The sequence below is a fragment of the Lepidochelys kempii genome, chromosome 25 (genome assembly GCF_965140285.1).
Source record: "Lepidochelys kempii isolate rLepKem1 chromosome 25, rLepKem1.hap1, whole genome shotgun sequence".
Classification (NCBI taxonomy): Eukaryota; Metazoa; Chordata; order Testudines; family Cheloniidae; genus Lepidochelys; species Lepidochelys kempii.
The window spans coordinates 7,117,417-7,145,094 of record NC_136404.1 but is presented as its reverse complement, the minus strand read 5'-3'; the positions used below and the strand labels follow the sequence as shown (position 1 = coordinate 7,145,094).

Genomic DNA, 27,678 nt, shown 5'->3' with positions numbered 1-27,678 from the left:
GCTGTCTGGTCCTGCTCCCTCCTTAGCCAGCGGGGGGTGCAGCCAAGTCACCCCTTCCCCAATGGGGACAGAGCATTGCTTCCACCACACTGCCCCGGCAAGCCGTGGAGACTGCGCCCCCCCTGTGTTGCTGGTCAGTGCCCTCTGGGTACCTGGGGCTAGCTAGGACCCCCGGCTATGCGGCACGTGTCCCCGGTGAGCCTCGAGAGCCTTCTAGCCCCAACCCCTTTGTATCCAGTGACCGCGGCCAACTAAAGAGCTGGAGGAGATGATGCGTATGTGCACCCAGATGTCTGTGTGGGCACACGTGTATGGATGTGTGCACAAGTGCGTGTGCACACGTGTTTAGGTGTGTGCACAAGTGTGTGTTTGCATGTGTGTGCGTGCGCACTCAGGATTTCAGTAGAGGCCATCTCAGAGAAGCCGGACGTACTAAAATCAACAAGCTTCAGGCCCACGGCTGCTACTGCCTGGAGAGAGAGGAGGCAACAGAGATGTGGCCAGATCCTAAATCAATACCCTCCATTGAAATCAATAGAGCCAGGCTGACTTATACCAGCTCAGGAGGGGTTCCTGCGATGCTGCCCCATTAAGTATATAATTAGGTGCACTTAGGCAGCCTCAGTTTATGCCCTGCTGCTGGCTGATTCTAGCGCGTCCTCTGAAGCATCTGCTATCAGCCACTGTCAGAGAACACCGGGTGGCAGTGGGCCATTGTTCTCCGGCAGGAGCTGTATTTAAGGAGCTGTTTTAATTAACAGACTTGCCGGGGTGTGTGTGTGTGTCTCTCTCTCCATTCCAGCATTCTCATTAATTAGATTGTATTTCAGGCCTGAATTGACAGGCGGCAAACTGTGGTCTAAGGCCCCCTTTGCAGCACACTCCCCCACTATACAGCCCCGCACCTGTCAGGGTTTATAAAACCATCGGGCAAGATAACACCTCAACCGTTCAGTGCTGCTGGGCAGCTATCCACATTAGACCCTGCTTGGGCCGATAACGGCCCTTGCTTTGCCCAGCCAAGGAACATGCCTTGGCAAAACCTGCTGTACATTTATGGTGCTGCAGGTGTGGGTTTTAATCACCAATCATCTTCAGAGGCCTGTGCCCCTGCCCTCTGCTGGATGGAATCAGGGCTGCACAACTCCGTGTCATGGGCACTTGACTGCTAAGAGATTCTCCGTTAGCTCTGCTGGACGGATCTTGTCCCTTTATCCCTACAGCTGCCAGGAAATAGTAAGAGTGGTGAACAGGGTGGAGACAATGGCAATTTCTGGCTGTTGTCGGGTTCTTGCAAGGCCACCAGAAAGGAAAGGGAAGGTTTGGCAGGAATTCTGCAGAATCAGCCCTTTCTGAGAGCAGCCTTACGAACCTGACATACAGCCTGCCTGTGGTCCAACCAAGTGGAGACCAGTGTGCATGCGAACTGGGGGAAATTCAAACCTTAGTTTCCATTAAAACACTTTGCAAACACTGGCTACTGAACCCTCCCCACACCCTGGGGAGATGGGGCAGAGCCAGAGTGTCACAGGGTATCCCAAGGAAGGGTCTTAAAACTCCAGGAACTCCTTGATTCAGCCAGCGCCCCCCTCAGCAGCTCTCGTCTCCTCGAGGACAGGCACCCCCCTGTCCTCAAACCACTTTCCATCTCCCTCAGCCAGTCTCAAACCATGGCCCTTAGCAACCTAGGGGAGGAAACCAACATTACAGCATCAATGCCAACTTATAGATGGGAAACTGAGGCACCCATAGACCTGCATTTGCAAATGCCCCCCTGCTTTGGTGTGCTCTTTGGGAAGCTGAGCACCTGCAGCTCCCATGGCTGTCAGTCAGCACTGGGAGTGCTCTGCACTTCAGAGAAACAGGCCCCATGTGTCTCAGGCTCAGCCTCCAAATACCAAGGTGCTCAAAACCAGCAGCCTGGGACACAGCGAGTCAATGTCAGAGCAGGGCTGAGCACACTGGGGGGGCGTGGCTCAGATCTCAGCTGCGTCTCCTCCCATCTCACCACATCCATGGTTTACATGATATTTCAGGGCCTTTTTTCATTCTCCTTCCATCCCATTAATAAAAAGTCACCCCCCAAATAACCACCCTATCAAATACAGAGTCACAGGTGGACACCCGCCCCCCGCCATACGCGCTGGATCTGTGTGTTCCTTGCTTTCCAGGATTTCCTGAGCCACAGTCAGACTAAAGGCTCCTGGCCACCTGCCCTCTGGGGAAAGCTCAGCTGCTCACTCCAGTCCAGGCAAAGGGGTTCTGTTGGAGGACAAGGGCAAAACCTCCCTCATTGGGGTGTTGGGGGGAACAAGCCCTGATCCCCAGCTGGGAGCGTTTCCCAGCTTTCATTTTGGCAGAACCTGGTGGGACACCCGTTCAGTGTCTCCACATGGAAGTGGCCAAAAGAGGGCCCACCGCCAGGGTGCAGCCAGCAGCCCCGAGTGTATCTCCCCACCAGCCGGTCTGTCATCCCACATACGATGTTTCCAGTCGCCCATTGCACAGAGGGAGCTAAAGGCCAGGTGCAGCTCCCCCAAATGTGCCCCCGTGGATCACCATGAGGAATAGCTGCCCCAGCACATGATGTGCTCCATGGGATCCACCCAGCTGCCCATGGCACTAAGGGGACCTGATGCAGTTGCCCCTTCTCCTCTCACCTTCCCCACACCAGGGGGTCAGAGGCTCCAGTGCTGAGGGTGGCATGGATGACACTAGACAAAGGCACAAACTGGGGGAGTGAGCAGCTGTGCAGGAGCCAGTAACTCCTGGGTTCTGTTCCCACCTATGTCATTGACTCACAGTGTGACCACAGGTGAGTCATTTTGCTGTGCCTCAGTTTCCCCACCTGCAATACAGAGATCATGTCTTTTTCAGAGCGAGAGAGGCATCAGGCTAATGGTAGGGGGGACTGAGCCATGAAGGGCACCCATTGCCCAGATCTGTGACACACACACCCTTGCTAATTTCCAAACGCTGAGGCATACACTCTCACAGCTGCATTTGCAAAGGTTCTAAATGCCGCAGTCTCTGAGCTCTCCTGGGACTGGGGTTCCAGACTCGCGGAGCACCTGCACTCGAGCTGAAACCAAGGAGAGCTGCAAGTGCTGCGTACATCTCAAAAAACAGATTTTGTGTCGTCCTGATCCCAACCTGCCTGATCGCCAGTGCAGAGTAGAGCAGCCTTAAGGCTGCTCTATTTTGGATCACCTCCCAACCATCCCCGGAGGCTGTTCCAGCAACTGGAGACCAAATGGATGCTGGGAGCCATAGCCACGCCCCTTTCCCCAGGCCAACTGTCACGGAGTCCCCAGGTGATGCTCTGGAGCTGCTCCCTACGAAGCCAGGCAGGACTCTGGGGAAGTCTCCTGTCTGTGAGCAGACTGTCTTCAAGACACACAGCTCACACAGCTTCCACCTTCCTGGGTCTGACCTCGGAGCATTCGGCATCCTCTGCCCCTCCGTGCACTTCCCACAACGAGTCCGCCCAGGCGGGGTCCTGGGGAAGCCAGAGGGTCCTGCCCCTCAACTCCGCAGTCAGATGTGACTCTCAGCCAGCCAGTAAAACAGAGGTTTATTAGATGACAGGAACATGCTCTAAACCAGAGCTTGTAGGTGCAGAGAACAGGACCCCTCAGCTGGGTCCATTTTGGGGGGCAGTGAGCCAGACAACCATGTCTGCACTTCACTCCACCTCCCCAGCCAGCCCAAACTGAAACTCTCTCCAGCCCCCCCTCCTCTGGGCTTTGTCCCTTTCCCCGGGCCAGGAGGTCACCTGATTCCTTTGTTCTCCAACCCTTTAGCTCTCACCTTGGGGGGGGGGGGGAAGAAGGGCCAGGCCATCAGTTGCCAGGAAAGAGGGTGTCGGCCATTCTCTGTGTCCAGACCCCTGCCCACACCTGCCCTCTAGGGCTCTGCAATGATCATACACCCTTACCCCACCCCCTAGAGACTTAAGAACTGCATAGGGGAAACTAAGGCACCCCCACACTATGCAGAGGAAACATTAAGAACAGTCCCGCTTCGTCACACACACCCTCTACACTGGAAGTGGGACTCGTAGAGGAGCTGCTTAAGTGGCTGTATACTAGCTGGGATTCTCCCAGGAGGCAGGGGAGTCCTGAAATGACAGCATCCACTGGCTCCGGGCCTCCAGCTCAGCACACATCAGGCCTAGTGCTTGGGAGAGTCAGGCCTGCTTTGCACAGATGTAAGTAGCTCTGCCAGGGGTGAGGCTGGGGGTGGACGGTTGGAGGGGCAGGGCAAGTTCAGGCATGTTGCAGGGCAACTACACCCCATCCCCCTTTGTGAGGAGAGGCAATGGCGTCGTGGCACCATGGTTAAGTCTGCCTGCTTGTCCTTAGCCTCAGGGCAGTACAGCCCAATGGTCAGAGTCAATACGGTGGCCCTTGATGGCAGGGCAGTGTGATCCAATGGCCGGAGTCAATATAATCGCCCTCTCACTCAGGCTGTATGGCCTAGTGGCCACAGTCAGCGTGGCTGACTTCCTCAACACGGTTGTACGGCCCTAGTGGCCAGAGTCAATGAGGTTGCCCTCCTTAGCAGTGCTATGCATCCTAGTGGCCAGAGTTGGGGAAATGGGCCACTACCTGGGGCAGGGGTGTGGCGGCCATGGGAGGGGAACCCAGGCCCTCCCTCTCCAGGGGTCCCAGCCAAGGGCCTGGCAGGGGCGAGTGCGTGTGCCACGGAGTCAGCGGGGATCCAACTGAAACATGCTGACTCAAGATCCAGTTCTGTAACTGGTCCACTGTCTAATTCCCCTGGGCTACTTCCGACTGTATTTCCTGATGTTGCGGTTTGGACACCTGCGGGTTCTCCGATCTCCTCAGCTGGCACTGCTCCCGGCAGCTCCAACCTCCCTTGGGTGTCCACAGATATCCAGGCATCTGACTGGGTCTCAGCACCTCTGGTTCCCACGGTCTAGAGTTTTGACTACTCCCATGTTGGAGCCTGCAAGGTGCATCCTTCCTCTCCAGCAGTCAGCCTAGAACGAGGCAGGGCTGCTTCCCTTTATAGGGAAGTGTGGCCCAGCAGGGGTGAGGGGGCACGGTTTCAGCTGCCAGGAGTGCTAGCTTAACCCTTTCATCTCCAATGCGGGCAAGTACACCCCATCACAAGGCTGTTAAACAATAATAATAAGACCTAGCTCTGATCAGTAGGTCTCAAAGTGGATCAGTGACTTTATCCCCATTCTGCAGATGGGGAAACTGAGGTACAGAGAGGGGCCGTGACTTGCCCCAGGTCAGTGACTGAGCCAGGCATAGAACGCAGGTGTCTCAAGTCCCAGCGCAGTGATCTATCCAGTAGACAACACTGCCTCCTAAACAAGGCTCAGCAGGGCCCACTGTCCTTTCCCTTTGCCTGACTAACTGCATGGACAGCAGAGGGGTTCTTCCCCCTCTCCCCGGGGGTGGCTGAGAAGGGAACTGGACCCACAGGGAGCAGTGGGTTGGGTTTGATCTGTCCTACCATTCCAGCCGGTTGTACGGGTGGCATCACATGTGGCTAGACAGATGGGCGAGGTGACTGAGCCAGCGGTGCCAACAATATCTTACTTGGCAATTCTCTGCCTGTTGTCTGACAGTGCGGAACGCGGCCAGACCTGAAGGGGGGTGTTTCACCCCCACTGTGCCCCGGTCCAGACAATCGCAGGTGGGGCCGGACACTGGAGCCCCATGTGAGAGTGTTTGTGACAGGGAAGTGTGAGCTAATGGTGAGAGGAGAGCACTGGGAGTCCGATAGAAACGTAGGGTTAGAAGGGACCACCAGGGGCATCCTGCCTGACCCCTGCCAAGATGCAGGATTTGTAGACACGGGAGATGTGTGGTTAGAACAGGGGAATGGGAGTCAGGATGCTGGAGTTGTCATCCTGGCAGTGACAAGAGGGGAGCTATTTTGCTTCTCGTTGCTCTGTAAAGGGGGTATAAATTCCTTCCTCCCTCGCAAGGTGTGCCGCGTTCCCTGAGGCCTGCAATGTACCTGGAGAAGGATGAAAGCAAGGAGCTCTGGCTCTGGGGAGTGCAGTGTGCCCTTGCCTAGCCTAGGGAAGTGTTTTCCATGCTGAATCCGTCCACCTGCCAAAGTTTAAGACGAAATGTCTCCCCTTCCCTCCCCCAACCCTGTTACCGAACTGGGTCTCCCTCCGAGTACGAATGGACTCCAGAAGATACAAGCCAGGAGGAACTCGCTGAATCTCTCAGGGCCCTATCGAGCACCCCAGCATGGGTGTTAGCTGAGCCACGCTGCACCGATGGCTTTGAGCTGGGGAACGGAAGAGGCCAGCCCAGCAGTTGCCGCACTTTGGCTAACCGCTAGCCGCCTCCCTGGCTGGGCAGCAGGCTGCCTACAACAGGCATTGTCTGGAGCTAGATCAGAGACAGCCGCCAGCTGTGTGAGCAGTCTGGCTATCACCGTACCCCAAAGCCACCATCCGAGGGAGAACCGCGCCAGGACGTCTAATGAGCCACGGTGTGAAGCAGCACGTGGCACAGTGCCCGTGCCCAGCGCCAGCTCTCTTCAGCTGCCTGCTGACTGGAACCCCAAGCACAGGGAGTCACCCTGAGATCTCCAGCAAAGAAATCCAAGCAACTCCTTTCTCTCAGCCTTGTGTGGCGCCGATCTGCCTCAGGCCCCACCCTTTGGTAGCAAGCAGGCAGCCGTGGCCTGGTGAAGGGTCCATGGGGCTACGTTTTGATCCGGGCTGTTGTTGCCGGATGATAAGCCTGCTCCATTAGCCTAGCCGGCAGCCAGTGGCTGGACAGGAGCGTGACACCCTGGGGAGGGACGCATGGCTGGAAGAGTGGGCCAGCGGGGAGCTGATACGTTCCTATGTGGTTGGGTTTACAGCCCATCGGCTGGAAAGCGGCGAGCTGAGATGGGGTAAGTGCAAGGCGTCTGGGCAGGTGGATTTCTGTGGCAGGAGCCCAAAGGCCGGGTGTACAGTGGCCACAAGGGGCAAGAGCAGCTTTGGGTTCCGTGTGGTCTAGTGGGTAGGACTCTGGCTGGAGAGCTGGGTTCTAATCCTAGTTCTGCCACTCCCCTGCCGGCTGACCTGGGGCAAGTCCCTGCCCCTCTCTGTGCCCATTTGCCCTTTGTGTCTTTAGGCGGGAAGCTCTCTGGGGCAGGGATTGTCTCTCACTTGGTCTGGCCAGTGCCCAGCACAGCCAGGCTTGGAGCCTGTAGCTGTTCCTTTAAAACGTGACATTCATGCTCTTCTGTAAGAAGGGTGCCCGGAGCGAGGGGGAGATGAGCCAGAGCCTCCTCACCTCCAAAGAGTTGGGGCACAAAATTAACACGCTCCAAATGCAAATTTAATTCCTAGAGCGTGGCGCGCTCCCAGGCAATTCGCTTGCTGCTGAAAGGCAGCCCCTTTCCCTCAGCTATGTAATAACACTGAGCAGTTACACAGAGCTTTGCTGACATTAGCTCATCCTCTCCCCAGGAGAGGAAGAGTATCTCCATTTTACAGATGGGGAAACTGAGGCACAGAGTAGGGACATGACTTGCCCACGGGCAGACAACAGGTCTGACTCCCAGTTAGCCTGACTCCCTGCAGAGGCAGATATAGATGGAGGGGCTTTAAGCTTCCTCAGTACTCCCTGCATTCTGGAGTAAGTTAGAACAGCCTCGGGGCTGCTCTAATGTATGCTTTTCCTCCGTATGGTCCCTCTCGGGGCCAGTGAATGGTGGCCATGCCCCAGATCTTGCTCCTTATGCAAAGGGCTGGGAGCAGGGCTTGCTGGGGGAGGGGGGGCAAGGGAGCATTTGCAGAGGGCCATTCCTGCCCACTTTACAGCCCCCTTACACTGACAGCATGGGACTTGCTCCACAGACTCCACTGTTTGAGTCAATTGCAGGGTTTGAACTTGTGCCCGGGGTTCAGAGGTACAAGCGAGCACTGGGCATTCCTGATTCTCCGGGAGCTCCCAGCCTAGGATCTCTTCCCAGCCACCCAAAGAGCACTGAGAACAGACACTTCTGCACATGCAAGCCCAGCTCCCTTCCTCTAAGCATCAACACCTTCCCTCAGTGCCCAGAGCGACAAGCTGCAGCGCAGAGGGGAGGGGCCCGGTAATTGTACTATTAAAAGGAGCGAAAATCATTTTTTCCAAAAGCAAAATCAATGCCGGGAGAAGGCAACCAAGAGAGAAACCAGCCCAGCGCCAGTGATGGGAGAGGAACTGTGTGGCCCTGCTGGAGTGGAAGAGCAATAAGTTGCGCAGATGCCAAACTGTGTGAATAATTAGGTAGCCTGAAAAGAGGTCAGTCCCAGCTTCATCCCCTCCCCGCCGGAGAAGTCATTGGCACTAGAATCACCACATCGAACTATGGGCACCTGTGCTGAGAGCTGGGACCTGGGCTCGCTGGGTGATGGAGATGGGGGTCCATGTGGAGACAGACGCTAGAGGACGATGCGATTGACTGGACTTCCTCTGCTGATTGCTGGTTTGCTCCTGCCCACCCTCTCTGCACCTCCACCTCCTTCTGCACCTTCCTCCCTCCTTGCCCCGCTCTGCAGAACCACGGGGGAAGGTGAGAACCGTAGTCCTGATCAGCTTTGTCCGGCAGGGGCATCACCTGGTGTACATCGGGCCATGGTTCTGCTCTTGAAGTCTGATGAAGTGCAGGTTGGACTCCACCCTTTGAGTCAATTGAATGGTGGTGAAGGGACAGCTTAGTGGGAGGGACAGCTTAGGGGGAGGGACAGCTTAGTGGTTTGAGCATTGGCCTGCTAAACCCAGGGTTGTGAGTTCAATCCTTGAGGGGGCCATTTAGGGATCTGGGGCAAAAATTGCGGATTGGTCCTGCTTTGAGCAGGGGGTTGGACTAGATGACCTCCTGAGGTCCCTTCCAACTCTGATAGTCTATGATTCTAAGGTTTCTACATTAGCCACGGTGGCAATGAGAGACAATCTCCAGTGTGGGCAGAGGATGCTCCCCTCCATACTTCCCCAACAACACACCTCCATCCTGACTGCCTCTAGCAGAGACAATTCACGCTACAGCCTCATTCATCTCTCGACTGCCCCGCTCAGATCACCAAGGTTGGGCCCAGCTGGTGCCAGATGGCAGCTTGGGCTGGGGACCCCGGTCAGCTAGGGAATGGATGGAGACCACCACATCCCTTAGCATCTCAACCTACCCTCAGGCTGGGATCCGCAAAGGGAGACAGGATCCCACCTCCCACTGACTCTGGTGACCAGTAGCTGACAGCTGCTATCTCGGGGTGTGTTTAATGCCCCTGCAAGAGCGGCCAGGCTAACACGGCCATTCCTGAGTCCCAGCTTTCACCGCACCTGCCTTTAGCTGCGCGCTACGTACCTCACAGGGCCAGAACCCAGGCTTCCCGCACCCAGTGCTCCCTGGCACGCTAATGCATTGGGCCCAGAAAGGACGTGTAAGGGAACCCACCAAAGCTCCGATCCCCCGTCATCGCCTGTCCCTGGAACTTTGGGACTTGATGGCCGCAGGGGTGGAGGCTGGCCCCACGCCTTTGGAATTCACTCGCCTGCAGAAATACAATGGAGCAGGAACCCGGTGACTGTGAACACAAGCTGCACGATCTGCCCAGACCCTCTCCATGGATAGGATTCTGATTTCCTAGGTGTCTGGTTCAAGCAGCAGGGAACTTGGTCCTAGATCTTCAATTGTATTTAGGCGCTTAACTCCTATTGATTTCAGTGGCTCTTTGGTGCTACCATGAAGGCTCTGGGCCTTGGTCTCTTTTACTAAGTTTGAGTATCTTAAGCCTTGTAAAGCCACCCAGAGAACACAGTCGTGGGCTCCAAGTGGGGTCAAATCCTGAATCCTGTTTTACTGGAGTCACAGGGGGTGTTGCTGAGCTATGGAGCAAGCCAGGGCTCAGTTCTCCTCTCTCTCTCTGGTGTCAATCAGGAGTAACTCCATGGAAGCCAGTTTACAGTCTAGGTCCATCAACGGGTATTAGCCAGGATGGGCAGGGATGGTGTCCCTAACCTCCGTTTGCCAGAAGCTGGGATTGGGCAATATGGGATGGATCACTTGGTGATTCCCTGTTCTGTTCATTCCCTCTGGGGCACCTGGCATTGGCCACTGTCGGAAGACAGGAGCCTGGGCTAGATGGACCCTTGGTCTGACCCAGTCTGGCCGTTCTTATGTTCTGCTGTTTAAACGCACTGGGAACCGTAAGCCAGTTCTCCACTGCCGGGCAGCGCTTGGTATCTGGGGCACAGAACAAAGGGGGTAAAATGCGGCCAAATGCGAACGGGGAGCGTTTGGGGCAGGCGTAACTAGGAGCACAAGGCAGAGACAGGGCTCAGAACCTTCCTGCTCCTTTCCTGCCTGTCCCTGTGGCTGTGGCAGGCCCTGCTTTCCACTCCAAAGCAGCTGCTTGGCTTGGGCTGATTTTGAATTGCGTTTTGCGAAGGGATGGCCAAGGGAGTCTTTTAACCCACCCGGGGAGAATAGCCCCTCCAGACTCCCCCACCCAAACCCTGCTGCGACGCGAAATTTGGATGTTGAATTGACCCACCTGAAGTTGTTTTAAGCCTCTCAAAACGAGGGCTTTGAACAAACATTTTGCAGCGTCCTACTATTACAGACACTTCAGGAAGGCACTTTAATAACGTCAAGAAAACACCACCGCCCAAGTTCCTATTTATAGGACGCCTGGAAGTAAGAATCCACAAAGAAATGACTCCAACGTCGCACTGGTGCTAAATATATTCCCAGGAGCTGTCATTGTGTCAGGCTGGCAACTAACCGCCCCGTTCCAGGAGGAGGCCCCCAATCCTGCATGTGGCCCACACCAGGGGCCCCATTGGACGAGTGGGTAGGTCGGATAGAAGGATCAGTGCCTTAGTGAGCAAATAGAGATGGCATTGTGCAGCTGGGCGGGTGAGAATCCATTGTCTAAGAGGCTCACCAAGGAAAGGGTGGCCTGGGAGGTGGAATTCATTCATGTGCAGAGGGCCCTCACAGGCTCTGTGCATGTAACCAAGACACCTCCTGGGGGTGGGGTTCTGTCCCATCTAGTGGGACCGAGACCACTTAAAGAGAGAGATAAAATGAATCTGCTTTATAGCCTTAGCTAACAGGCAGTCGGCTTTTAGCTCATGCGGTAGAGGCTCATGAATGACACTCCAGAGGTCCCAGGTTCGATCCTGCCAACCGGGGTCTGTCCGCGTTACATGTGCACCAGCAAGCCCCCTTTGGAGGATGTGAGTGGCACATGGGCCTTCCTCGCAGGACTGGATCCCACCCAGTCGGAGGAAAGGAAACAGAATCAGGCCAACTGTGTGAAAGAGTGATTTCTTACTGTTCTATGTATTTCAGATACCTAGGGCCAGATGCTCAGCTGGTGTGACTGACAGGTCCACCAAAGGCAATGTGACCATGCCAGTTTACACCAGCTGAGGATCTCTCTTCCTCGATTTAAAGTGCAGTGGAAAGGACAGGCATATCTTCCAAAACTGGGTGACTGGGCAAGAAAATGGCAGACGAAATTCAATGTTGATAAATGCAAAGTAATGCACATTGGAAAACATAATCCCACCTATCCATGCAAAACGATGGGGTCTAAATTAGCTGTTATGACTCAAGAGAGATCTTGAAGTCATTGTGGAGAGTTCTCTGAAAACATCCACTCAATGTGCAGCGGCAGTCAAAAAAGCAACCAGAATGTTGGGAACCATTGGGAAAGGGAGTGATAATAAGACTGAAAATATCATAATGCCACTCTATAAATCCATGGTACGCCCACACCTTGAATACTGAGTGCAGTGCTGGTCATCCCATCTCAAAAGAGATTAGAACTTGGAAAAGTACAGAGAAGAACAACAAAAATGATGAGGGGTATGGAACAGCTTCCATATGAGGAGAGATTAAAACACTGGGACTGGTCAGCTTGGGAAAGAGATGGCTGAGGAGGGAGATGACAGGGGTCTATAAAATCATGGCTGGTGTGGAGACAGTGAATAGAGAATTGATATTTATCCCTTCTCATAAACACAAGAACCTGGGGTCACCCAAAGAAATTAATAGACAGTAGGTTTAAAATCAACATAATGAAGTACTTCTTCACACAACACACAGTCAACCTGTGGAACTCATTGCCAGGGGATGTTGTGAAGGCCAAAACAATAACTGGGTTCAAAAAAGAATTAGATCAGTTCATGGAGGATAGGTCCATCAATGGCTGTTAGCCAAGATGGACAGGGATGCAACCCCATGCTCTGGATGTTCCTGAACCTCTGACAGTCAGAAGCTGGGACTGGAGGACAGGAGATAGATCACTCGATAATTGCCCTGTTCTGTTTATTCCCTCTAAAGCACCTGGCACTGGCCACCTTCGGAGGATAGGATACTGGGCTAGCTGGCCCATTGGGCTGACCCAGTATGGCTGTTCTTATGTTCATCAGACGAGATCACTGATCAGCGCTGGCCTCGGTTTTTTGTGTCTCCTGCATTCATAGAGGTCACACTACACCCCAGTTTGCAGCCCTGGCTATTATTGTGCTGTATTTCATTGTAGGACCCACAATGGCAAGCAGAATATAGTCCTCCGCTGGGATTTCTGGGGGCATCTGTGTAGGGCTCCGGTTCCTGTTCAGGATTCGAGGAGAAGATTTAATTTAGAGCAGGGAGGCATGGGCAAGAGTGAACTGACTCTATCAGACACGGAAGCAAAAATAGACTCAAAAACCGGGAGGACTGTCGTCATGTTACTTCCCAAAGTTGCAGCAAGTGCATCTGAAGCCGCTTAAAGATGTGGGGCCAGATTCTCAGCTGGCGTCAGTGAGGTCACGCCACTGGAAGGCCATCGATTTAACCCAGCTGAGAATCTGGCCTTGATCCTTTTCCACCCGGAAGCCTGCTCAGAAAAAACGGTGAGGCGAACCCTGCTGAGCCCATTGTTAATTAAGCTTGTGCATTCAAACAATCTAACTTGTTCTGCCCTGGAGCTACGGTGCCTGTGAAGGGCTCTGAAATAAATGACAGTTAAGCCGAGTTGACGGCCCCCTGGAAGCTGTGCTCGTTAAAGAAAGATGCTCAGAGCTGTCAGTCTTAGTCAGAAAAGCAGGCGGGGGTGTGGCTCATGCCCTGTTATTTAAATCCTCCAGCCCCGTGCATAAAAATAAATATGTGCCATCAGATTTCTTGCCCTACTTTTCCCTGATGCTTTTACAGTGACATTAAAATGCCAGTGGCAGAGGCGAGTAATTTAGCAAAGGTCTGGTTTGACTTCCGAAGCTTCCAGACTTGTGCTCCTTTAACGCACCTGCTGGGGGAACTTGCAAACCGCACGGAAAAGAAAGGGAAAGGCAGGGAGAAACCAGGGCAAAACCAAGAGCCAGGTGCAATGGGCAGCCGTGCGTGCTGGATACCTAATGCCGGGATGGGGACAGGTGGGTCCCCCTCTCAACTGAGGGGGAGGAATCACTGAGCCCAGAGAACCCCGGACGGTGTCCACCTGCGCTCACGGGTGTCTGAGGAGTCAGTGGACCCTGCCCAGAAGAATCCTGCTTGGAGGCGTGATCGGACGAGGGGCTGGGGACGGGAGCCACAGTCACAGAGCCACCCCCATCCAGCTTCCTCTTCCTGGAGTGAGGGTTGGCTGTCTTGGCCAGCGCCAGGAGGAGGTTGACAAGGAGGTCTCACGACTTTGTGGGGCCACGGATGGAGTGTACGCTAATAGGGGGGATGGATTCTTCCTAACAATGTGGGGAGGGGCATGAGTCCCTGCCCCCTCCATGGCCCCGCCCCACTGCTTCTCCCTGGCCAAGCCGGAGCCGAGCAGGGGAACGGAGCCCAGGCTCCTCCACCTGCCTGGGGAGGTGGGTCCCAAGACTTCCCACAGCTGCCCACGCAGCTCTTACCCCGACCTGGCTTCAGCTTCTGGCCTGGCTGGGGGGGGGTCTTGGGGGCCAAAGAGCAGACACTGGGCCATGATAAGAGCAGCACGGGCAGCTATGGGGAGACCCTCCAACTGCCCTGCGGAGAGACTGGGGGGTGGGAACACAGACCGGGGGCTGCTTTTGGGACCCCTACCCCCACCCCAGGCGGGTGGAGGGTCCATAGCTCCCCACAGCTGTCCAGACCCCCTGGGCTGGGCTCCAGCTTCTGGCCAGGCCTGGGGGGCAGGGCCTTGGGGGAAGAGGCGGGGCAGGGGGCTGTGGCCATGGTGAAAAGTGGATGGGCCATGACCCTGTGGCCCCTCGGTTCCGGTCCCCCTGACGCTAATCCAGGAGGTGCAGGGCAAAGTGCAGCTGGAACCCCAATGAGCCGTTCTGTAGGAGCGGGAAGAGGGGCTGCAGCCTGGCAGGGCAGGCGTCAAGGGAGTCTGTGAACCGCACCACATACACACCCATGCTCATGGCTCCAGGGCAGAGCCGGGGCCCAAGGCAGGACATCCGTGCCATATAGGGAAGGCACTCAGAGCCTGCCAAAAATCGAAGGCTGCACCACCCAGCAAACCACAGGACGCCATCCTCTGTAGTGAATTCATTCATAAACTGTTCTCAACAGAAGCCTGTCGCTGGAGCACACCGAACAATCTGCGCCGTGATTTATAGGAGAAACCTTTAATAATAAGAATCCACCCCCCCTTCCCAGCACACCCCGCCCCCTCATCAATCCACAGGGCGCCGCAAGGCAGCAAAAGGCTATTTCCCCAATCATTTATGGCAGGCTCTTTATTAATTTGCATGCATATGCCCAAGGCTCAGGGGACTGATCAATGGAACATGTAAATAGAGCAGTGTAATTGGATCGGGTGGGCTGGCCCTGACTCTTTCCGGCTGGCATGGTGGGCAAAGGGGGTGCTTTATTCCTTAACATTTCTATGGGTTTCCTCCAAAGGCAGACACACGGCTTTGAATGCAAAGCCGATCGCCTCCAGAAAGGTCTGCTGGGACAAGCTCTGGTAAGAGGGCATCATTTGTGTCATCCCCCTCTTCTTCCCCTCCCCCCATATGCAATTTCTTTCAGTGCACCTGCCAAATATGCAAAGACCGTCTAACAATGCCAGCTGGGTGTTCTAGACTGGGTTGGGTTTTGTGAATGAAGCTGCTGTGGGGAAGGCTCGCACACTGCTGAGCGCCCCGGCTTTCAGACGGGCTCCATGCAGTGGCATATTCAGCCGGGAAGCCAGCACACTGGGGGGACCACTGCTCCCTGAAAACAACCGAGCTTTGCCAAATAAACATCTGTCTAAATCCTGGAGGTTGTCCCACCGAGTGCTTTCAAAGCAGGATTAGTGTATGCGAGGCATAGTGCTACTAGCCAGCCACCTCCCTCCCCACTGGGACCCTTTTCAAAATCATAAAAAGGCTCCTAAATTCCATGCTCCACATCCTTAAAAGTTCAGCCCCAGCCAGCAGCTTATTCTCGATCCCTTATGTGTATGTGTATGTGTATGTATGACGACATTGCTAGTTCTTTGGAAATGGATCAGAACAAGAATACTGACACGTTTAACATTAAATGGATGTACATGGAAACCCCCCCGCCACTCCCTCTCTCACACACACCCTCAGATGGGCTGTAAAATGCCAAGTATAAACTAAGCGATCTTTCCAAATGTCACCTCTCAACTTACTGACTTCAAAATGAATAAAACGGCATTAGAAAGACAGGTTTGGAATTAATATTGGTTCAAAAGGAGAGAACCCCCCCCCCCAGTGCATTAAAGAGAAGGTGCAAATCACTCCTCGCTACAAAAATACAAAAATAGCTTGCCAAAAAAAAGTGAAAATCAATTCTGGTATAAATTAGCAGTGCAAATGCCCTGCACAGGGTTAACCATCATTGCAGAGAAAGCAGCTCTAGGATTAACCCACATTCAGCTGCCCTCTTTAAATCCCAATAGTTAGACTCTAACATGTAATAAATACCAACCCCATCCACCCGCAATAATTGCTTCCAAAAAAATCCTACGGCTCGGTTGCTACAGGGGGGCAGATAGGAGCTATTCAATGCAAACAAAAATGTGTGGGTCTTGCAACGATTTCCATCGACTTCCTCCGTTATTACAAAGGCATCCTAAAGGCAAGCACACGCACACCTACAAATTAGCCATGTGCTGAAGGTGGGAAAGAAGGAAATGGTCTTTCAGCTGCCAGAGTGGATCATTTATTAAATAGCCCCATTTCACGCCCTCCCCCCACCCCCCAATTCCCTCGGTCAGTGTCTGTTTCTAATGCTCTGTTCCTGCACCCATTAGCTGGGTTCATATATCGACGGAGCCACTGGGTTGCAACACACACAGGTCGACTCCCAGCTGTTAAGCAGCCGAGCAGTCTGTATTGCACATAGCTACCCAATCTGTGTGCCCGGAGATATAATAGAGACACCCGGGCTGGTCCTTGCCTTACCTCCAACGCAGAGCAAAGACATGTTCCGTCCTCTTGTCTGCTACCACATGGGCTCCGGGGGACTTCTGAGTGAGCCCTTAGCTGGGTGCCTGCTTGGGAAAGGGTGTGTGCTTGCTAGAAAATTGCATACTGCTCCATCTGCCTCTGTGTGGGCTGCTCCTCGCCCGGGTCGCTAGCAGCCAGCCATTTTGTTTCAGCACCGAGGCCTATGGACAGCTCCTGACGTCAAGCTGATGAGAGGCAGGAGGCGGGTGTACTGGTGGCAGCTGATTAGCTGGGGTTGGGTCTATTCTTAAAGGCACCCAAGCTGGCTGTCAGTGGAAGTGTGTGTATGAATAATGCACATCCAGAGAATCCCCTTGGCTCGCCAGCACCGAAAGCACTCGCAGGCCGTGGGCCATCGACCATTATGTACCTGGCTTTGGGACCAGATCGCCCCCCACCCCGCAGCTGGGCTACTGTTCACCTGAAACCTGCTTATTTCCCCCTCTGATGCATGACTTGGTGTGCTTTCTGGGGCTGTCTGTGTGTGTGGGGGGGTCCGGTATCTGGACCAAGGAGGTCTGGGGAGGGGCCTGCTCTGAAGAGCACCCTGTCCAAAGAGCATCAGAGGGCTGGGTGTCTGGGTCTGGCGCTCACTCCACGTCAGACTGGCTCAGCTCAGGAATAGAAAGATCCCTCCCGCCCCGAGAGGTGAGGGCCAGATTCACAGCTGCAGTAAAACAGCCTGGATCTGCTGAGTCTCTGTGGTCCCCTGCACCCTGCTATGTGAGTGCCTCCCAAACATTCGCCTCCCAATGCCCCTGCTGGGTCAGCAAGTCTTAGCATCATCCCCATTTGACAGAAAAGAAACGGAGGCACCGGGACTATCCCAGGTCACACACATTGTAGCAGCTTTGGAGTGGGTTGCAGGTCTCCAAAACGCCAGTCCCCTGGCTTAAGCACAAGAACATCCTTCTCCCCTCTTCCTGGACCCTCCCCCCACCCCACGGTGCTATCTTGGGACCTCATCACACCTCCTGCCCTGAGTGACACCTGTGCAAAGCCCACTGCCAGGGTATACAATGGGGGAGGTCACAGCGGGACACGGACCCAGCAAGGATAGCTATAAAAACCACACTGGGCTCCTGAGCAGCATGCTTTAAGCACTGTCTTACTAACGCTGCTCCTCCCGGCTCATGGCAGACCCACCCCTTTCTTCAGGCCACTGTAAGCATGGCCCATCTTCCCCTGTCACCGCAGGTCATGTAACAATTCTGAAATGCAGGCCAGATGGGGTCTGGCAAAGCTCAGTGGAATGGGCTTAAGGGCTGCCTGGCCCTTCTGCTGGCCCTCTGCACAGGGGCAAATTTCTCACCCCGACAGCAGCTCCTCTGGGTACGATGGTGCCATTTTAACTTTGACACTTTTCAGCAAAGAGCTGGATCTTAGGAACCAACTGAAATCGTAGCATTGTTTTCTTGCACCCTTTCGGACCCCTCTCCCCCCGATGGTGGCTCAGCCTTCCAGCCCTCTGTCTAGTCCATTGCATGGCTTGGGGTGGCAGGTTTCCGCACTCAGACTGTATCAATCCACCTCAGCGCCACATTTGGCTCCTAAGTAGCCCAGGCTCAGCCCCTGAAGAGTCTGGCAGACGGCTGGCTTATTCAGCTGCTGATCTGATCACGTGTCTCCATGATTCGAAGCCCTCCAAGGCTGCAGTGTCTGAATCTCCCAAATAAGGATGAATTTCCCCCAAGCCTGTGGGTCAGTGTGATTAATCTCATTTAACAGATGGAAAGAAGAGACATTAGGAAGTCAGTCCCACCGGTGCCTTACCCACAAGGCATCACATACACCCTCTGCTAGCACCAAGGAGCCGGCTTTTGGGGTCTCCTCTGGCAGGTTCCCGTACTGCTCAGCGATGGCTTGGAGGCCGTCTATGGAGTGGCTATGACACCTCCAGTGGGCCAGGTGTCAATGCTGGCTCAGGTGCACCCCTGGAGCCTGATCCCCTGTTGTGATCTGGGCCCTTGTCACCCCTGCAGCAGCACAACGAAGCCATAAAGCGGATGTACCCATGGCCACCGGGGCAGTCTACGGCACTGGGGAAATCCTGGCTCTGTGCCAGCCCCTTGGCAGTCCCTGGTGTAGCTGGGCGGGAGGGTATAGGAATGAGATTGAGGACATGGCTGGAGCACTGCTGCACCCTGGCTATTCCTAGATGCTGGAATGGCCCCTGGGCATCCCCTTGGGGCCCTAGGCAGGTGAATTAGGGCAGCGAGACTGCTGTGCTGAGGGCAGGCCCCATGACATTGGCAGCTTGCCGGTGGCGGAAAGCCCTGAAGACTGAAGCCTTGAGCTGATATTCTCCAAGGCCAAGAGGGACTGTTGTGATCACCTGGCCTCAGCTCCTGTATAACTCAGGCCTGAGAGCTTCCCCAAATCACTCCTAGAGCAGGTCTGTTAGACCAACATCCAATTGGGCTCTAAAACTTGCCAGTGGTGGATACGCCACCACGACCCTGGGTAAATTAAATCCACAGAACAGACCCAGCGTGGGGTGGGGAGCAGCTTCCCCTACTGTACCCCGACTCCGAAACAGGCTGAGATGTGGGAATCTCATGAGATAGATTTGTTTTTAATACTGTCTCGTTCCCTTTGAAATTCCTGCTTTCCTGCGGGCTTATGTGAAGCCACTGAAAATACGGTTAGGAGGAAACAAAAGCAAAATTCACACGTAGGGCCTGAGTTTTCACTGCTTTGCACTTTGTGTCGTCCTATACACCTGGGGGTAGCAGGTCGCCACGGCAGCACAAGGATGGCCCGATGGGCAGAGCCCCGGGTACCAGTGCTCCATAGGCACTCGGCTGCTGACTCCCTGTCTCCTGGGATGAGTCAATGGGAGTTAGGTGCCTAGATACATCTGAGGAGTTGGGCCTCAGTTTCCCACCTGTACAATGGGGATGCCGGGCCTGGCCTGCCTCCCAGGGCTGTTGGGAAAGTGTGAGGTGCTCAGATGCTTTGGTAATGGGGGTCATAGACATGGGCGACGGGTATCAAAGGCCAGGGCAGGCTGAGCCTCCCCTGACCCAGCCAATGGCCCTGCCCATGTTCCGCCCCAAGGCCCCACCCTCCCTTTCCCTCTCCCCTGAAGCCAGTAGGGGCTCAGCTCCAGCCAGCAGCCTGGACCTCAGACCAGCTGCCGGCTGGGGCGGCCAGGGGCGGCTCGGGCCAGCCTGGGGGTCAGGCCGGTGACTTGGGCCAGCACTTGAGTCCAGTGCGGCTGGGGAGGCGGACCGGGCCTCCTCCAGCCATGGGGGCTCAGGGGCTCACCTGCCGCTCATGGTCATATAAGCACCTAAGATAGATTTCGCACCGGTGCCAATGACTGCACAAGATGCAGGACACAAAGGAGAATGAGCTACTCCCTAAGGGTCATGTTCACAGGTATTAGAGCCAGAAGGGACCCTTCTGATCATCTAGTCTGATCTCCTGCATAGCACAGGCCAGAGAATGCCACAGAGTGGCTCCTGCAGCCAGCCCATACCTCATGGTTGAGCTAGATGCATCTCTTTTAAAAACCATCTCGATTTAAAGGCTGCAAGTGATGGAGGATCCACGACATCCCAGCACAGTCCAGCCCATCCTGGTCTCAGCGCACAGCAGTAACAGCAGCCCCAGGGCAGATCTCGGAGCCACTTTCAAATGAAAAGGGTTGGCTTGGGTTGGGTTGTTTTTTTTTAAAACCCCAAACTACCCAGCCAGTCTGACCGTGTTAAGTCAGACAATCCATAACTCAGTACGGGCTGTACTGATCTGCCCAACTGCGGATCAGTCTTAATGCCAGGCGACAGGAAGCCAAGAACACTGTGGCATCCTTCGAACATGCATTCACCCGCAGTGTTTGCAGGAAGAAAGATTGACTGGAAATCAACAAAAGGGACAGTCAGCTGCTTCTTTGTTCATATAAGGAAGGTGGCTCCGGCTGGGGGTGTGGGCTCCAGGGTGGGGCCAGGGATGAGGGGTTTGGGGTGAAGGAAGGGGCTCCAGGTTGGGGCAGGGGCCTGGGGTGCGGAGGGGAGGTGAGGGCTCTGACTGGGGGTGTGGGCTCTGGGGTGGGGCCAGGGATGAGGGGTTTGGGGTGAAGGAAGGGGCTCCAGGTTGGGGCAGGGGCCTGGGGTGCGGAGGGGAGGTGAGGGCTCTGACTGGGGGTGTGGGCTCTGGGGTGGGGCCAGGGATGAGGGGTTTGGGATGCAGGAGTGGGGTGGGCTGGGGCAGGGTGTTGGGGTGGGTGCATGCTCTGGGAGGGAGTTTGGGTGCAGGAGGGGACTCCAGGCTGGGGCAGGGGGTTCAGGGTGCGGAGGCCCAGCAGCACTTACCGCAGCTCCCAGGAAGTGGCTGCCAGGTCCCTGCAGCCCTAGGTGCATGAGCGGCCAGGGACGCTCCACACGCTGCCCTTGCGCCCACGGGTGCCGCCCCCGCAGCTCCACGGGGGTGCAGTTCCCTGCCAATGGGAGCTGAGGAGCCGGCCATGAGGGTGGAGGCAGTGCACAGACCCTCCTTGGCTGCCCCTGTGCCTAGGGGCTGCAGGGACCTGGTGATCGCTTCCGGGAGCCGGGCCGAGCTAGGGCAGGCAGGGAGCGGACTTTTAACAGCCTGGTCGGCGGTGCCAACCGGGGCCGCCAGGGTCCCTTTTCGACCGGGCCTTCCGGTCGGAGACCAGACGCCTGGCACCCCAGGCTGGACTCATGCAGCAGCCACAAGGCCGAGGCATACGTCAGCCAGACATCTGGGAAGTAGCTACACAGAAGAAATTGGTCCAGACTCCCAGTCCCTGAGCTGGGACAGAGGTGGGGACAAGGGTGGCTTTTAAGAATTCCCCCCAGCCCTGCGCCTTGTGTCATCATGGACACGGGGTAAAGTAAGGGCGGAGCAGGTACAAACCCCCAGCAAGTCAGAACGGTAACTTGCGGCCCAAGGGGCCCAGCTGACACAGCCTGCCTCTTTGGGCCCCTGGAGTGGCTGAGATCCAGGAGTCAAGCTGTGTTCAAATCCCAGTGGTGACCTTGGACAAGTCTCTCACTTGCTCGTAACCTCAGTTTCCCATCTATAAAATGGGGATAATAATTGGTCCTTTGCTTTGTCTAGTTCATGGGGCTGGTCAACATTTGCATCCGATGAAGTGAGCTGTAGCTCACGAAAGCTCATGCTCAGATAAATTGGTTAGTCTCTAAGGTGCCACAAGTCCTCCTTTCCTTTTTTCCATTGGAACTGTTTCCACCCCACCCCCCATGAAGAGTGCCTGCTCTCAGCCCCCAAACCCAAAGCGTTTCAGCGGAAAAGGAAATCGTTTTGGTTCTCAGCCTAAATGCAGGGACATTAAAATTGTGCTGAAAACCTGTCGGCCCAAGGCTCTTAGAGCGATAACATGGGGGAGGGAATATCTTTTACGGGACCAATGGCTGCGGGTGAAAGAGACAAGCTTTCGAGCACCACACAGCTCTTCCTCAGGTCTTCGGGAGGAGCCCTGCAGAGCTCGGAAGTTTATCTCTTTCCCCAGTGGAAGTTGGGGCAATAACCGATCTCACCACCCCCCCCCCCCGTCTCTGCTGAACAATTGACATGTTTGGTGCAAAATTTAGACAAAACCATTATTTCACCAGAAATTTTTGCAGGAACGTAGCCCACCCCCATTTTTGACCAGCTCTGCTATTTAGACTGCAGGGTCTTTGGGGGGGGGGCAGAGACTGGCTCTCACCCTTTGGTATGTACAGCACCCTGCACAATGGGACCTCCCACTCTCACCTGATGCCTCCATGTGGTGCTGGGAATAACGAAAGCTGGTGACTTTAGCAAGGACATTGAAATCAGAGGAAAACCACGAAAATCTCCCTATTAACATGAGTGTTTATTTTCAAGCCAAGTCCTAAATGTTAACCCTACCTTCCTTGCCTCTGTCCCTTTAAGAAACCAGACTTCAACCTTCCATACAGTGTGTGGGAAAAGCTCAGCAAATCAGCATCTGGTTTAAATTCCCAGTCCCATCTGAGTTTTCTTGTTTAATTCCATTAAAGGCTCCCTGTGAGCGTATAAACCAAGCCACCAAACCAGGGCCACATGCCTCCCAGGGATGCCCAGGGGAGATTTCAGCTGTAATGGAATGCAGTGCCGGGGGGCTAGTGGCTATCATTTATGTTGGCCAATGAATATGGATGGCCCTTGAGCGGAGACAAGAGCAGTTCTCCCCCCGCCACCAACCCTATCCGTTCTTCCTTTGGAGCAGGGCAGAAGTGACCCTCCGCTGAGGAGGGGGAACATCTTGAAACAGCTGTTCATCGAATCACTCCTTGGCCAAGAGAGCATGAAGTGGGGGTGGGGCGGATCTGCTGGGTGGTAAAGACAGTCCCCCCCGCCCCCCTCCCAGTACACAGAGGAGCATAGATTTTGTGGCTAAGGCAATAAACCACCATTAGGAGACATGGGGTCAATTCCTGCCTCTGCCATTGACTCCCTGGGGCATCTTGGCCAAGTCCCTCAATTCCCCAGCTGTACAATGGGGTCAACAGCTCTTTTCAGAGCGCCGTGGCTGCCTTCTCGGTTCGGCTTGTCATTCTCTGGGGCAGGGGCTGTCGCACTCTAGCACAGTCTCAGCTGTGGCTGCTGCAATGCAAAGAAACCAGGACTCCCAGCTGCACAGGAATGGCTCGCAGCTCCTCCACAAGGGATTAGGAAGCCGCACACCCTATTCTGCTGCAAGTACCTGGAGCTAGGCGGGTGGGTGGAGCTGGAATTTGCCCAGGACACCCGAGCTAGTGTGATCTTTGAACAAAGGCAACCTTGGCTTTGAATCTCCCCTAGGAGGACCGGTGCTGCACCCCCAGCTTTGGAACAGTCTCTCGGAGGAGTCTCTGCCGTGTGCCAGACCCCCACGGGCTCCCACTCTTCTAGGAGTGCCAGAACTGGGACCGGCTGACAAGGGATGGATCAGACGATAAACTGCCCATTTCGGTTCATTCCCTCAGCAGCATCCGGCAGGGACAAGACACTGGGCTAGATGGTCTGACCCAGTGTGGCCGTTCTTACGTTCACTCCTGTGTCACACCCGGAGCGCGGTTCAGCGAGGCCTGAGAGAGACGTGTGCACTCCGCAGGGATTTCTGCACCATGCCAAGCATTGACAGTGACGCATACACAGTGCTGTCGGAACAATCGGGTTGATTAGTCACCCGGAACACAGCATGGGGAGTCCTAGGCTTGCACGGCGGGAGGAAGGTTAAAGCACAGATCATCCTGCTGAGCCCGGAGCCCAGCCAAGCTGTAAGGAACCCCACTGTTCAGCCTCTGTGTTCGGTCAGCTCCCAGGTCAGAGCCCCCCGACTCCTTCCAGCAGCCAACTCCTGTCCTTCCACCTCACCCCTTCCCACCCCTTTAGTCTCATGCTGGGAGGGGTGGGGAACCCTCCTCCTTCTGGGGTGTTGGATGCTGGGTGTCAGTGTCATGGGGACTGGGTTTTCCATTGTATTCTCAGACCCTCCATTGATGCAGGGCTGGCCTTCACCCATCCTATTAATTGGCCCATCCTGGCTCAGACTGCCAGGAGACATTCATAACTTGTCTCTTAGCCTGCCCTCAAAGCAAACAGTCCTTCCCCCACCCCACACCGGGTAGCCATGTGAAATACAGGGGAAACTGAGGCACTCATAGGATTCATGAAAACATTACAGAACGTTCCCCCTTCGTCACCAGAGGTGGCAGCACCTCGGGGACCAGTACCCTCAGTGCCGCACTGGGTCCTGAAATGGAGCAAATCACCAGCCGGCACATCCCCTCACAGCTGGGCATGGCGCTGCGGTGACAATGCCTGACAGCGGCTCGGTGCTGTGACAGTCAGTCTCTTCTCACAGCTCCAGCCCTCAGGCCAGGCCATTCATAATCTCTCCCCTTCCGGGGCCAGAGAGTCCACAGGCCAAAAGTCCCACAACCTGCATCGGGTCATCAGCTCCAGCAAGGGCTCTTCAGTCCCTCCCACTTCTTCCTGAGGAGGGAGTTCCTATCTGTCTGGGGATGGCCCAGGAACCCAGCCCGGATCCCAGGCCACCCTCTCCTCTGGCTTCCAGCCCTGGGACCCTGCATTTAAGCAGCTCCCTACAAGCCCCCACTGCGTCCCCAGACTGTTCCTACATCCACCTGTCCGCGGACACCTTTCCCAGGAACACATCCTCCAGGCCTGGGGTATACGCTTCATACCACTGGCCTCCTCTCTCCATTCCCCCCTCCCATTGGCCCTGCAGTCCCCCTGTATAGGAGCCACCCAGCCTGGTTCTCCCCAGCTGGGTCTAATCCCCTTGGGGTGTCTAATCCCCTTGGGGCTACTCGGGATCTCTGGCTCCCTGTACGCCTGTCACTGCCAGCGTGGGGTTTATACCCTGCCCCCCCATCACAGTTCCAGGAGCAGGGAAGGAGCAGTATGCACGGGCTCACCCCACCCCCACAACACCTGGCTTTTCCTCCCAGGTCTCACCTCCGTGCACTAGCTAAGCTTCTCCCTGCTCGTCTGGGGAAATCAGGGGTGCTCCCAGCAGGAGAAGGGGGCTCGTCAGGCTATCTGGCTATGTGACTTTGGTACTTCCCACTGCCGGCTCTTCGAACCTAGCTCCAATTCCTCCGCTACTGAGAAGCGACTCATGAAAAGAGACAGGCCGCAGCCCTCTCTAGCACCCCTCCACACACTCACCCCAGCTCCCTGCACTGCGGTCGGGTGCGTCACTGTCCTTCGCTCCTCCACCCTGCGAGCTCGTATTCGGGCCCACCAGGCCTTCGATGCACCTCGCCACCGCCAAGCCCTGGGCCTGGTAAACTGGAACCTCATTGATGGCAAGGCCAGATGGGACCATTGTGATCATCCCATCTCTGAGCAGCACAGCCCAGGCCAGGGGGCTTCCCGGGGTTAATTCCAGGGTGAGCTGAAGCAGATCTTTAAGTAAAACATCCAGTCTTGATTCACCAATTGTTAGTGATGGAGAATCCACCGCAGCCCAGTGGTTAATTACCCACCCTCTGATATGCGTCCTTCCCTACCACCCAAGTCACAAACCCTTCAGAACACTAGTAAATTCTGGCAGCTCATGGACTGATCAGCTGGTCATACAATCTATGAGACCCTTGGGTGCCTTCCTCCCTGGTCTAGAGGTTATCACACAGGTGTGGGAATCAGGTTTGTGAGTCCTAGACCCAGCTCTGACTCACTGTTTAGCAGTGGAGTCAGCTTCTGTGCCTCAGTTTCCCCACCTGTAAAAAGGGGATAATCTCTCCTTCTGCCATGGATGGGGGGTTGTGAAGCTTCATTCAGGGCACACAGGTGCTGGGTGTACTGTCCTTTCCCCAGGCTCGGTCCTAGGACACCACATTTCAGTGAGGTGCAAATGGGAAGGGCTAAGAACATGATTTGGTTTCACGCCCTCTCAGGAGGTGCAGCTAGAAATCTCTTGCTCTCTGCTGGAACCTGACCCAGCCACACAGGTCACAGAGCCTGCCTTCGGAGGTGCCCCAAACCCATCCACGGGGGGAGGAGGGGACGGGACTCTGAAATACCAGGACTGTCCTTCCCCATGGCTGTGGGTATTCTAGACGACGCTGCATCATGCAGCTGGCTGCATTGGAACCTACCCAGAGCAGTGGTGGACTGCAGCAGGATCATACCATCCAGAGGCACTCTCCCCTCTTGGGACTTCCCCCATCCACCTAGGTCGGGAGCCCCAGATTTAGGAAGATGCCCCTCCTCCCCCAAACATATGTGCAGGTGGGACTGGGGCCCTGGGATGCAGTGAATCATTAATGGAAGTACCCAAGAGAAGCTGGCCCCGGCCCCATTATCACGCCTCTGTGCTGGCACAGGTCTGGCATGGTCACCCAAGTGTGTACAGAGGGTGGGTAGGACACGGGGATGTTCTAGACGGCACAGCCTGGGCTCTGCCCAGTGGCTGGAAAATGCGTTGGGAGGAAGCTGTCTGCCACGTGACTGCAGCACAGCTATGGGGGAGATGCCCAGGTCCAAAATGAAGCTCCTACTGCATCTTGCAGGGAACCACCTAATGGCCAAGTCACCAGTGATGGATCCTGTGGCACACGGGCAGGGGGGAGACCCCAGCCCAGACCACTAGCTGACACCCAGTTCAAAGCATCCAGCCTCTCTTCCTCCTCCGCCGTCCGGAGCATAGATTTGCTCCCGGGGCTATGCTGCTCCATGCCCAGAGGGGCTGGGCACGCCCCAACCTGCGAGACGTGCAGGACCCAGCCCCAAGTTAGGAATGGTCTCTGGCTCAGATGGAGCTCTGCCTCTCTGGAAAGTTTTTTGCGAATGGCAGTGGCCAAACCACGAAAGCAGTGCCCCTTGGCCACTAGATCATAATGCAAAGGGCAAAGCCATTAAAGCCAGCTCCTCTCTCATTTGGCCTGCGCTAACAAACCCCAAATTGAATTGCCAGTCCTCTTGGGAAGCATGTAATGTAATTGCCTTTGTCTTTGGGAAAACGGAATGTCCCTTGGGTTCCATGCCATCTGGACAGCAGCCAGTGCCCCACAGCCCATGTCCTGGTGAAACTGCCCAGAAAACACCCCTCTGACGTGGAAGCTGCTTGGCCACGTTCAGCAGCCTGTACATTCCCCCATCCTGTGGGTGACAGAGCAGGTCAGAACTTGTGCGTCTGGTTCAGTGCCCGCGGAGGAAGCTGGATGCATCAGCAGCCTGGACCTGTCTGCTCTGGCCACCTGAGTCATGGATGGATGCATCAAAGGTGATGCAGCGAGGCCCGCTGGCGAGCGGAAGGCTCAGCAGAGGAGGAAGTCATTAGGTTTTATCAATGGAACATTATAAATCATGCAGTTTGCAAATTTACTCTTCCACATTATCATTCCCAGAATTTAATCCCCTAAGTGCAGGAGACAATCCTGAGAGCATGGCTGCCGGGCAGCTGACAGGATGTTACTATCTGGCTTACAGTAGCCCAGGGCACAACAGAGATCAGGGCCCCATTGTGCTGGGAGATGCAGAGCCACAGAGTGAGAGCTGCCAGCCTAGACAGACAGCCCGGATAAAGCTGGGGAGGGGTCACGCAGCAAGTCAGAGCCAAGGCCAGAATCCAGGTTTGCGAAGTGTCAGCCTACTGCTTCCCCCACTAGACCATGCTGCCCCTCGCTGGCTGCAGCCTCTGTACTCACCAATACGTGGTGGCCATACACATGTTCGGCCCCTAGGCTCATAAGCAAAAGGCATCTCTGACCTGAGCTTCAGGGGAATCACCATTCCCAGGGGCAGGACTTGGATC

At 55.3% G+C, this 27,678-nt stretch overlaps 1 protein-coding gene across 1 annotated transcript in view; it reads right to left on the bottom strand.

Moving 5' to 3' along the window:
• UNC13A (unc-13 homolog A) overlaps positions 1–16,618 on the bottom strand; it is a 122,489-nt gene extending 105,871 nt beyond the window's left edge. Inside the window, exon 1 of the mRNA XM_078850628.1 lies at positions 16,374–16,618. Within this exon, the coding sequence (XP_078706754.1) occupies positions 16,374–16,395 (22 nt within the window). The 5' untranslated portion in view covers positions 16,396–16,618. The remainder of the gene's footprint in view (positions 1–16,373) is intronic.
• Between the last annotated feature and the right edge of the window lie 11,060 nt (positions 16,619–27,678).